This window comes from Lepidochelys olivacea (genome assembly GCF_965140295.1).
Source record: "Lepidochelys olivacea isolate rLepOli2 genome assembly, chromosome: 15".
Taxonomy (NCBI): Eukaryota; Metazoa; Chordata; order Testudines; family Cheloniidae; genus Lepidochelys; species Lepidochelys olivacea.
Window position 1 is genome coordinate 14,469,732 of NC_140425.1, and position 12,801 is coordinate 14,482,532.

General features: G+C 40.4%; 1 protein-coding gene across 3 annotated transcripts in view; it reads left to right on the forward strand.

The window, feature by feature from the left end:
* SPECC1L (sperm antigen with calponin homology and coiled-coil domains 1 like) overlaps window positions 1–12,801 on the forward strand; it is a 114,390-nt gene that overhangs the window by 67,348 nt on the left and 34,241 nt on the right. For all 3 annotated transcript variants that reach the window (XM_084648689.1, XM_084648691.1, XM_084648690.1), the window contains 2 exons: window positions 1,200–1,356; window positions 9,956–10,058. In XM_084648689.1, coding sequence (XP_084504815.1) covers window positions 1,200–1,356; window positions 9,956–10,058 — 260 coding nt within the window. The remainder of the gene's footprint in view (window positions 1–1,199; window positions 1,357–9,955; window positions 10,059–12,801) is intronic.

Consider the following 12,801-nt stretch of genomic DNA (forward strand, 5'->3'; position numbering starts at 1 on the left):
ATTCCAATGGATATTTTTAAACAAATCTTCCCATGCAATATGTGCAGCACATATGTTGCATCACTGAGAACCTGGAAGTGGTTCAGGATACAAACAAAAAGTGGGTCTGAATATGTTCTTTTTACCATCCAAGTTGAGAGAGAGATGTAGAAAAGCAAGTAAATAGTATAAATGGTAAAAAGTAAATTGTATTTTTAAAGCTTTCAATCTTGTGACATAGGTAAGAAAATGTATTTAAAACAGGATTTTCAGATGTCTTTTAACCATCCAAAAGACTGATATTTTGTAATTTTTATTTCAATGTCTTCCTAATTTACTGTGTAAAGTATTTATAAATTAACATAGTCCCTGATACCAATAGAAATTAAATCTCTCTGGAAGTATTTGGAGCACTTCATATTTTTCTGTCTTGCACAGATGCAGTCAGTAGCTTGTTTGCAAGTTTAGGAAGCAAAACTCAGCTTCCCTACTTTTATTTAATTAGAAAGTACTCTATATAGAAGAAGAACATGCTACTACACAGCCATTCTGAGTTTTGACATATGTTCAGGATGTGGTGTTGGTACCAGCAGGTGAAATGCAAACTGTTTGCCCTGTGGTAAATCACTCTAGCTTCTTTCTGTGTAAAGTAACGGATCGTCTTGGTCACTTTGTAATTAAAATTTTCATCAGGCAAACTTATAGCAGTCCATACTGTTCCAGGGTGTTACATGGGTACTTTTCATTGTTAATAAGAATCTCCCTCTGACTACTGATAAGGCCAGCTGTCACAGCTAATAGGATTTCTTCTTCACATCATCTGACAACTTTCACTCAGGTGCCTGTTTTATTTTACTGAACTTTTAATAAATTATAAATTATAAACAAATTATAAAAAAAACCAAAATTCTAACCTCATAACTACTTTTGCATGGACCGTAAGAAAATATAATCGTTTGGTTTTATGTAATGTCTCCCCTACTCAAGACATTCCAAGACTGTTAGAGAGATGGCATAAAGTCATCCACTCAGCAAATTGCCCTTGCTTCAGGTAAAATTTAATCATACAAAACTTTGGTAATTTTAGCAATTTACTCCTTTCCTAAAATTCTTCACTAAGGGTGAAATATCAAGAATTAAATGATATAGGCTTGTGTTTTTCTTGCTTAATGTGGGGTTATATATTTGTTTCTAGAGCTTTTGAATTTTCCCCCATTCAGTGTCTAGACGAAGTAGTGAAGAAATCAAACGGGACATTAGTGCACCTGACGGAGCATCTCCAGCCTCTCTCATGGCAATCGGAACCACCTCACCACAACTCTCTCTCTCCTCCTCTCCTACAGCATCTGTCACCCCTACAACACGAAATCGAATAAGGTACAATCCATTATTACACAGTATGTTTTTAAACCAGTATTAATTTCAGAGCTGTGAAACACCATACTATGCAAGCATAGAATTTAGTCCGAGCATTAAACACCAACGTTTGACTGTTGTCTTTGCAATAGTGCTCTTTGGTAACCTCTGGAACTTCGCGTAGACTCTTTGTAGCACCATAAGGCATGATGTCTTGGGAAGACAGGTCCCAGGACACTTAACGGCTTAATGGGTCGATATGAACACCTTAAAAACTCCACCAGGAAACCAACAGACAGCCAGGACAGATCTCTGAGCTTTGAAGTTGTGTTTGTAGTGAGAAACTACATTTAACAAGTGACCTGTAACATTCTGAACCAGCCTCAGTTTTGCGTTAATTTAAGATTTGGCTCCATGTAGAGCATGTGGCAAAGGTATAAATCATCCTACTGATGCTGATATTTTTATATTCATTTTTATCGTGCCTTCTGTACAAGGACTCAAAACGTTTTTTAAATATCAAGTCTTACAACACACGTGAGCTAAGTACATTTCACAGGTTGGGAAACTGGTCCACAGGTTAAATGACTTTTCCCAAGATCACCTGACAGTAAAACGTCTCATCGACAAATAAATAAATACATACATTATAACACTGAGAAATTGTTTGCTGCTCTGGACATTATCCAGAGCAATGATTTCACTGAGATTAGTTGAGGCGTACTTCAGCATAATGCCAGTTTTAGTCATTGATTATGTGAAGTTCTATGCCTATGTACAGTTTGTCCATTTAATTTACAGGTAATTTACAAATAACACTAAAGAAACAGACCTCTTATTGGCAGTCCCACATTTCGATTTTGAGTAAGGGTAAAAATTTCACTAACGTTTCTACATGAATCTTAACCTCTGAAGATTTACACGTGCACTGTTTGCAGACCAAAAGTTGCAATGAAAGCATGCGATTATAAATAAGGCGTAGATGGAGAATGGCCATCACAATAGCACAACTGCTCTGCGTAAGTATGAAGTAGCGTGCTCGGCCCTGTAGGAAGAAAACCTGCTGCTATTAGAGCAGTGGAGGGCAAGTATAATGAAAAATAATTGCCCCATGGGAATCCTCTTCAGAAGAGAGCTGCTGTTGGGTTTTTAATATGTTGTGCGTCGCTTGCAAAATTTTGTTATAGGATTTAAAATAAGGATTTTAAGAAAATCAGCCTTTGCAAATTTACACAATAAATATAAACCCCTGGGTTCCAACCTGAAACCATAAATCAGTTCTTTGATTTGGAATACAGTTGGCCTAAGATATTCATTTTAAGATTTATATCAATCACAATCCATTTCTCATTGTCTCCCTACAATTCATTTTCATTTGTTTCCTTCCACACTGTTTTCATAACAGTAAGAACTTGATATAAACCATGTGCCTTACTGGAATTTGGGAACAGGCTGTACAGTTCCCTCATGGCTACCCAGCATGCTTAACAGGAAAAGAGAATTTTGACTCAGGTTCCTTATATGTTGTCACAAATCTTATAGGGCGTTATCTCCATTCTTTTCTTAAATTATAGTGGCATTGCATAATCTTCATTCTAGTGTGAAAACACAAACTCCAAATTAATTAACTTAAGCAAGAATGTGGGTTGCTAAAGCATGTGCTGATCTGGAGATATCAGAGAAAAGTTAATTCCTTAAGACACCAGTCTAACAGCATAGAGTCATAGAAATGTAGGGCTGGAAGAGACTTTTTGAGAAGTAAAGCCTAGCCCCCTGCTTGCACTGAGGCAGGACCAACTAAACCTAGACCGTCCCTGACAGGTGTTTGTTTAACCTGTTCTTAAAAATCTCCAATGATGGGTATTCCATAGTCTCCCTTGGAAACCTATTCTAGAGTTTAACTACCCTGCTAGTTAGGTTTTTCCTAATATCTAACCTAAATCTCCTTTGCTACAGATTTAAGCCCCATTACTACTTATCCCTCCTCCAGTGGATATGGAGAACAATTAGTCACAGTCCTCTTTATAACACCCCTCAACATATTTGAAGACTGTTAGCAGGTCTCCCCTCAGGCTGCTTTTCTCAAGACTAAACATGCTTAATGGTTTAACCATACCTTATAGGTCAGGTTTTCTAAATCTTTTACGTTTTTGTTGCTTTCCTCTGGACTCCATCAATACGTCCACATCTTTCCTAAAGTCTGGTGCCCAGAATTGGACACAGTACTCTGGCTGAGGCCTCATCAGTGCAGAATAGAATGAGACAGTTACCTCCTGTCTCTTATATACAACACTTCTGTTAATATACCCCAGAATGATATTGGCCTTTTTGACAACAGCATCACATTGTTGCCTCATATTCAATTTGTGATCCACTGTATCCCCCGGTACTACCACCTAACCAGTTAGTCCCCATTTTGTAATTGTGCATTTTATTTTTCCTTCCTTAGTGAAGTACTTTGCACTTATCTTTATTGAATTTCATCTTGTTGATTTCAGACCAGTTCTCCAATTGGTCAAGGTTGTTTTGATTCTAATCCTGTCCTGTAAAGTGCTTGCAACCCCTCCCAGCTTGGTGTCACATGCAAGTTTTATAAGCATACTCTCCACTTTTATTCAAGTCACTAATGAAAATATTGAATAGTACCAGACCCAGGACTGACCTCTGCAAGCAGAATACAGACCCTGGACTTCAGAAAAGCAGACTTTGACTCCCTCCGGGAACTGATGGGCAGGATCCCCTGCGGGAATAACATGAGGGGGAAAGGAGTCCAGGAGAGCTGGTTGTATTTTAAAGAATCCTTATTGTGGTTACAGGGACAAACCATCTCCATGTGTAGAAAGAACAGTAAATATTGCAGGCGATCAGCTTGGCTTAACAGTGAAATCCTTGCTGATCTTAAACACAAAAAAGAGGCTTACAAGAAGTGGAAGATTGGACATATGACCAGGGATGAGTATAAAGATATTGCTCGGGCATGTAGGAGTGAAATCAGGAAGGCTAAATCACACCTGGAGTTGCAGCTAGCGAGAAATGTTAAGAGTAACAAGAAGAGTTTCTTCAGGAATAGTGGCAACAAGAAGAAAGCCAAGGAAAGTGTGGGCCCCTTACTGAATGAGGGAGGCAACCTAGCGACAGAGGATGTGGATAAAGCTAATGTACTCAATGCTTTTTTTGCCTCTGTCTTCATGAACAAGGTCAGCTCCCAGACTACTGCACTGGACAGCACAGCATGGGGAGGAGGTGGCCAGCCCTCTGTGAAGAAAGAAGTGGTTCGGGACTATTTAGAAAATCTGAAAATCTGGACGTGCACAAGTCCATGGGGCCGGATGCGTTGCATCTGAGAGTGCTAAAGGAATTGGCGGATGTGATTGCAGAGCCATTGGCCATTATCTTTGAAAATTCATGGCGATCGGGGGAAGTCATGGAAGACTGGAAAAAGGCTAACGTAGTGCCCATCTTTAAAAAAGGGAAGAAAGAGGATCCTGGAAACTACAGGCCAGTCAGCCTCACCTCAGTCCCCAGAAAAATCATGGAGCAGGTCCTCAAGGAATCAATTCTGAAGCACTTAGAGGAGAGGAAAGTGATCAGGAACAGTCAGCATGGATTCACCAAGGGAAAGTCATGCCTGACTAATCTAATTGCCTTCTATGATGAGATAACTGGTTCTGTGGATGAAGGGAAAGTGGTGGACGTGTTATTCCTTGACTTTAGCAAAGCTTTTGACACGGTCTCCCACAGTATTCTTGTCAGCAAGTTAAAGTAGTATGGGCTGGATGGATGCACTACAAGGTGGGTAGAAAGTTGGCTAGATTGTCGGGCTCAACGGGTAGTGATCAATGGCTCCATGTCTAGTTGACAGCCGGTATCAAGTGGAGTGCCCCAAGGGTCGGTCCTGGGGCCGGTTTTGTTCAATATCTTCATTAATGATCTGGAGGATGGTGTGGATTGCACCCTCAGCAAGTTTGTGGATGACACTAAACTGGGAGGAGTGGTAGATATGCTGGAGGGTAGGGATAGGATACAGAGGGACCTAGCCAGATTGGAGGATTGGGCCAAAAGAAATCTGATGAGATTCAACAAGGACAAGTGCAGAGTCCTTCACTTAGGATGGAAGAATCCAATGCACTGCTACAGACTAGGGACCGAATGGCTAGGCAGCAGTTCTGCAGAGACGGACCTAGGGGTGACAGTGGACGAGAAGCTGGATATGAGTCAACAGTGTGCCCTTGTTGCCAAGAAGGCCAATGGCATTTTGGGCTGTATAAGTAGGGGCATTGCCAGCAGATCGAGGGACGTGATCGTTCCCCTCTGTTCGACATTGGTGAGGCCTCATCTGGAGTACTGTGTCCAGTTTTGAGCCCCACACTACAAGGAGGATGTGGAAAAATTGGAGAGTGTCCAGCAAAGGGCAACAAAAATTATTAGGGGTCTGGAATACATGACTTATGAGGAGAGGCTGAGGGAACTGGGATTGTTTAGTCTACGGAAGAGAAGAATGAGGGGGGATTTGATAGCTGCTTTTAACTACCTGAAAGGTGGATCCAAAGAGGATGGATCTAGACTATTCTCAGTGATAGCAGATGACAGGACAAGGAGTAATGGTCTTAAGTTGCAGTGGGGGAGATTTAGGTTGGATATTAGGAAAAACTTTTTCGCTAGGAAGGTGGTGAAACACTGGAATGCGTTACCTAGGGAGGTGGTGGAATGCCCTTCCTTAGAAGTTTTTAAGGTCAGGCTTGATAAAGCCCTGGCTGGGATGATTTAGTTGGGAATTGGTCCTGCTCTGGGCAGGGGGTTGGACTAGATGACCTCCAGAGGTCCCTTCCAACTCTGATATTCTATGATTCTATGACTCCACTAGATACGTCCTCCCAGTTTGACACTGAACCACTGATAACTGCACTTTTGAGTGTGGTCTTTCAGCCAGTTGTACAACTGTTTTACAGTAATTCAGCTAGACTACTTTTCCTTAGCTTGCCTATCAAGTTAAATATGACCCAGTATTGGAGTCTGATTATGTTTGTCTCTTAGTTCTAAAGTAAATACAGTGTATATAAGAAAGTTGTTTTCTTTAATATAACTCTTCATGAGATTGGCATTTATGTCTAAATATACTTATTTCTTTTCTTGTTTAGCATAAGTAGCTAACACATTTCAAGGCACTATTCACTTTTCAAGGGGCCACTTCACCTTGAATGGTCCCTTGAAGTGTGTTGACTACTTGTGCTAAACAATCTGTTCCACCTTGTATTTAGCTGTGACACTGAGTATCTTTCCCAAACCTGAAGAAGAGCTCTGTGTAAGCTTGAAAGATTGTCTCTGTCACCAACAGAAGCTGGTCCAATTAAAGATATATCTCACCCATCTTGTCTCTCTAATACCAATGTCTGGCATTTGAGTTGCCTGATTCTGAACAACTTTACAATTTTGCATTAGGACTCGATATTACAATGACTATTCTAAGAAACTCTCATTTTCTTAAATAATTATTTTGACATTGGAGCATAATCTTGTTTCTTCTGAAGCTAGAGTTCATTGAACTATTACATGGCATGTGGAATTAAATTAGATCGTCAAGTCATGTAGAATAGTCATTTGTACTGAGGTATTAGTGCACGAAATTCTGTGAAATTCAGATTTCAGGATTTTTTTTTCCAGCAAGGCTTGTGAAATTGATACATTTCAGCTGCTTGTCTACTCTTGTCTACTGTAGCACTTCAGTGTAGATACTACCTACACCAATGGGAGGAATTCTCCCATCACAGTTGTTAATCCACCTTCCTGAGAGACAGAAGCTAGGTCGATGAAAGAATTTCTCCGTCTACCTCATGCTGTCTACACCAGGGATTAAGTCAGTGTAGCTCCTTTTTTCAGGGGTGTGGATTCTTCACACCGCTGAGAGATATAGCTGTACTGATGTAAAATTCTAGTGTAAACCAGGTCTATGTCTGCAGGAGTTCCACTGGAACATTATTTTCTGCTGGGGTTGAAATGGCTGGTCCTAAAGAACACAGAGCCAAGGATTAAATAATTAGTATACGCTAGCTGTGTTTGAAAGGCAGGTGTCTGGAAGGGGTAATTTTTTGTAGTACTGACATGGGGATCTGAGAATCTTATTTAAATATGCATAGAATTATTTAAAAATAATCCTCCTTTACCATGCACAGAGTACTAGCTAGCCATAGCATTATTTTTCTTCTAAATAGAGAACGTTAGGATTAACTGCAAAATCTTTTTTGAAATATCCCTACTTCTGCTCATTAAGCTACTTAGAATGCATAACACCTCATAGAATCATAGAAGATTAGGGTTGGAAGAGAACTCAGGTGGTCATCTAGTTCAACACCCTGCTCAAAGCAGGACCAACCCCAACTAAAGCATCCCAGCCAGGGCTTTGTCAAGCCAGGTCTTAAAAACTTCCAGGGATGGAGATTCCACCACCTCCCTGGGTAACCCATTACAGCGCTTCACCACCCTCCTAGTGAAATAGTTTTCCTAATATCTAACCTAGACCTCCCCCACTACAACTTGAGACCATTACTCCTTGTTCTGTCATCTGCCACCACTGAGAACAGCCTAGCTCTTTGGAACCCCGCTGCAGGTAGTTGAAGGCTGCTATCAAATCCCCCCTCACTCTTCTCTTCTGCAGACTAAACAAGTCCAGTTCCCTCAGCCTCTCCTCATAAATCATGTGCTTCTGCTCCCAGTGGTTTTTGTTGCCCTCCGCTGGACTCTCCAATTTGTCCACATCCTTTCTGTAGTGGGGGCCCCAAAACTGGACACAATACTGCAGGTGTGGCCTCACCGTGCCGAATAAAGGGGAATAATCACTTCCCTTGATCTGCTGGCAATGCTCCTACTAGTGCAGCCTGATATGCCGTTAGCCTTCTTGGTAACAAGGGCACACTGTTGACTCATATCCAGCTTCTCGTACACTGTAATCCCCAGGTCCTTTTCTGCAGAACTGCCACTTAGTCGGTCGGTCCCGAGCCTGTATCAGTGCATGGGATTCTTCCATCCTAAGTGCAGGACTCTGCACTTGTCCTTGTTGAACCTCATAAGATTTCTTTTGGTCCAATCCTCCAGTTTGTCTAGGTCACTCTGGACCCTATCTCTACCCTCCAGCATATCTACCTCTTCCCCCATGCTGAACAAAACTGGCCCCAGGACAGACCCCTGGGGCACTCCACTTGATACCGCCTGCCAACAAGACATCGAGCTGTTGACCACTACCCATTGAGCCTGACAATCTAGCCAGCTTTCTATCTACTTTATAGTCCATTCATACAATCCATACCTTTTAACTTGCTGGCAAGAATACTGTGGGAGACCATATCAAAAGCTTTGCTAAAGTCAAGATATATCACGTCCACCGCTTTCCCCATATCCACAGAGTCACTTATCTCATCATAGAAGGCAATCAGGTTGGTCAGGCATGACTTGCCCTGGGTGAATCCATGCTGACTGTTCCTGATCACCTTCCTCTCCTCACAGTGCTTCAAAATGGATTCCTTGAGGACCTGCTCCATGATTTTTCTACCTAACCCTTTTAGTTGCATAAGAAACCCTTTATTACAGAAAGACTTACTGCAACTACAGAAATGTGAATTTCAGTAATAACACTATTAATGTAGCAGTTTCTATTTTGAGCAGTGTGATTTTTAGTCTAATAAAACTATAATATTAATAAAAGTATAATATTTATAATTCAAAATTGTCATGAAAACATACCAGCCCAGGAACAGTTTTTCCTCCTGACCTTTATCATAGGGAAAAAATGAATATTTCTTCCCCTCCCGCCTCCCAGCCAAAAAACCCTTCCTCTCCCTGGGTGAGTGGGCAAACTCAATTTTTCAAGGCTTTCAGTATCCATGTTTGTCTTATTCCTAAATATACCAAAAATTATGCATTACTTATGGATACTGAGGGGCCTATATCTATAATAGCACTTATTGGGAATTGGACACCATTCCATTACAAGTAAAGTAAATAATAAACATTGCCTGCATATAAAGTAGACCAGTGAGACTATCTCTTTGAGCATGTCCCTCCTACTGAAAGCTCCAGATCTTGAGACAGTTTGTTAGCAGTAATTGAGTGCTATTAATATTCAAATTTCTTGCTCTTTCAAGGTTATATGCCTAATCAGCCATGAGATGCAAAAGAGATACCATCAGTTCATTGTTGTAAAACACAAATTAAAGTTGTTTAAATTAGCTTATAGTTCAGGTGCGTGGTGGTGTAGTCTAGCACATTAGCTTAATATTATGAACTCTTAGAAAAAATCTTGTTTGTATATAAAGGAGGCTTTAATTTAAAATAAATTAATCCTAAAGTGAGTGGTAACTGACTGACACCAGTGGTGAAAACACCAAAAGGTCTTAATACAGTCACAATCAGTGTCTTTGTCTGATCAGTATGCACAGTGATTGCTGGTGGAACAATTGATTTGATCCCACTTCACAGGGAAAATTTTGCAGGCTTAACTGGGTATATTCCTCCTTCAGACAGCATTTTGAGCCTTATTCTTCTCACTGGGATGGGTACTCACTTTGCTAACAGTTATTGCAAAAAGTGGTGTGATATCAAAACTTTACTGTTTTTCCTCTACTCTCAGGGAAGAAAGGAAAGACCCTTTATCTGCTCTTGCAAGAGAATATGGAGGTTCCAAAAGAAATGCCTTGCTGAAGTGGTGTCAGAAGAAAACCGAAGGATATCAGGTAACTCCAAAGCTGTTTAATACTGCACACTCTTATTACAACACATGAAAATCTGCCAAAGGCACAAACCAGATTGCTCCACAGTTCACTGCATAGATCGCAATGAAACTGGCATGTGCTGTACTTTCTTACAGGAACACATGCTACAAGTCCTAACCTAACTAGCATGAATAGTTAGTCACTTTTCAGCACAGTGCAAATGTGGGGGGTTTGGGGTGGTTGTGGTTTTTTTTAAGAGAACCATCTGACCTTCCATTGAGGCACTTTTAAAACAACTATCATACATATTACACATTTGAAACTCAGATAAAGGAGTAATAATTTAAGGCTGATAAAGACTTTAATATCCAGATATTCAGAGTTCACTCTAGATTTCCATCTGACAAATACAGCTAATGTAACACTTTTGAGTTTAAAAGTTAATTATTAGTAAGTAAACAGTGAGGTTCTAAGGACGTGTCTACACTTAAAATGCACTCTGCTGTAGCGCTTCATTGCTGATGGGAGAGGTTCTCCATTGCTGTAGGTGATCCACCTCCCTGAGAGGCAGTAGTTATGTCAACAGAAGAATTCTTATGTCGACCTAGCGCTGTTTACATGGGGACTTGGATCAGCTTAATAATGCCGCTCAGGGTTGTGGACTTTTCACACCCCTGACTGTCGTAGCTAAACCAACCTAATTTTCTAGTGTAGGATGAGCCTAGGTGAATCTTTCAGGATCTTTCATTTAATATCACTGTTCACAGTGACATGTTCCTTCTTTTTTGGAGATTGCATTGTTTCACATACACACTGTATTTGGCTTTCTGCTGCATTTTCAGCTTTCTTTTCAATTAGTCCTAATGTTGTCAGAACCTGAAAGAACTAACAAGATAGTTCCCCACATTTCTCCTGTGTTTACATAATTTTTCAAAACAATAGAGACTTCGGCAAACTGAACCAGGATGTTAGAGTCTAGCCACGATGTATTTGTTTGGTTAATTGTATTGAAAGTGTTTTGAATTCCTAGCACAGACCTCAGTTTAAAAACTTCACTCTTTCAGTGACTTGAAATTCACAACACAGGAGGAAGCTGAAAGCCACGTAACAGGATGGTTGACCATCCATAGGAAAAGTCGTCTCTCAGTACAATAGAGAGTCTTGTGCTATAAACCCAAGCTGCCCCTCTTCCACTTCCTGTGGCATGTCTCTGATACCAAATTGTGCTATTTCTGAGTGTAAGTGTCTTTATGGAAATGGTCCTTCCTCCTCATTTTTTTTTAAAAGGCAGGATGTTAGATCTTTTTCTTTAAAGCCTGTAAGTCTAAATGGAAAAATATCTGAAGCTTGTTATCTCTAAATGAAAGATGCATCTGACAGCATCCTTAATTTATCAGGACAAAGTTTTATAAAGTACTCAAGACCTTTCCTTCTCTGGCTGTGCACACAGACAAGGCCATCCTCTTGTGCACGTTGACTAGCTGCTTAGCCAATCTACATGGACCCTTGTAAGTGGTAACAGGAGGAGGGAGGGATGACACCTCATGTACTTGCTCTGACAGCTATTACGTGACTCTCTGCATGTGCTGCTGCTGCAGGGCTATATCATCTCATGTCTCTGAGCTACGTAAACCTCTTTCTGAAGGAGCCAGACTAGTACTGTTGGAACATATTAAGTTAGCTATCGCAGAAGAATGTATTTTGTTTAGACATCCACATTTATCATTTCTCTTTAAATTGTTGTACTGTATTAAATTTGTTTTTCAAGATCCCCCTGAAATTCAATTCTGGTGTACATGTGGGGTGTTGCTGCTATGCTTTTTGTAATGCTATAAATGTATTCTGAAATGTGCTCACTATGAGTAGAGATTATCCAGACATCTCAGCCCCATTATCAATACCTTATAAGTATTAGGATGTCTCTGGGAAACAAAACCTTAAAGTTACACCACCACCCCTTATAGAGTGAAGTCCGTTACGTAGTAACTTAAAGATAAATAATGGATGGAGAGAATAAAAATCGTCTTTAAAAAACCTCCCAACACTTAATATTCAAAGAATGTAATACTAGCTCCACTTCTGAGCAAAAATTCCTTTCCCCCTGTTGGACCTGTTTGGTTTTTGTCTTTAAAGAAAACCCCAGCCTGATTTCACATCTTCTAAAAAGGGGGTATTTTCAGTATTTGCAAGACTTTTTTGTAAAGTTGTCAGTTAGTGGGAGACTTGTAATAACAAGCCTGACCAAAAAAATAAGTTGAGGGGGGATTTGAAAGTTGGGGGGTAATAAAGCACAGAAATCAGTACAGCCATATGTCTGCCAAAAAAGAGTGAAAAATTGTATTTAGGAAGGAGAAGCTCTGGATGTCCTGAAGAAATTTAAAACGAATAGCACATATAAAGAGGGGATAGAATCATAGAATATGAGGGTTGGAAGGGACCTCAGGAGGTCATCTAGTCCCACCCCCTGCTCAAAGCAGGACCAATCCCCAACTAAATCATCCCAGCCAAGGCTTTGTCAAGTAAAGCCAAGACAGCAAATGAGGCATTGACTTCGGGTGCGTGCTTCCACAGGATCATGAGTTGGAAGCACATATTTGTAATTGCTGCTTATTGGGCAGATGATTTCATATCTCTGTTGTCCCATCTTCTGTCTACTTAATTTGAGAACATTTTCTTTCTTTGGATAGTCTTGTTGTGACTGCCGTTGGTCCTTAAAACTCTGCACATCACAAACGAGATTTTTTCACGCTGCAGTGTAATCTAA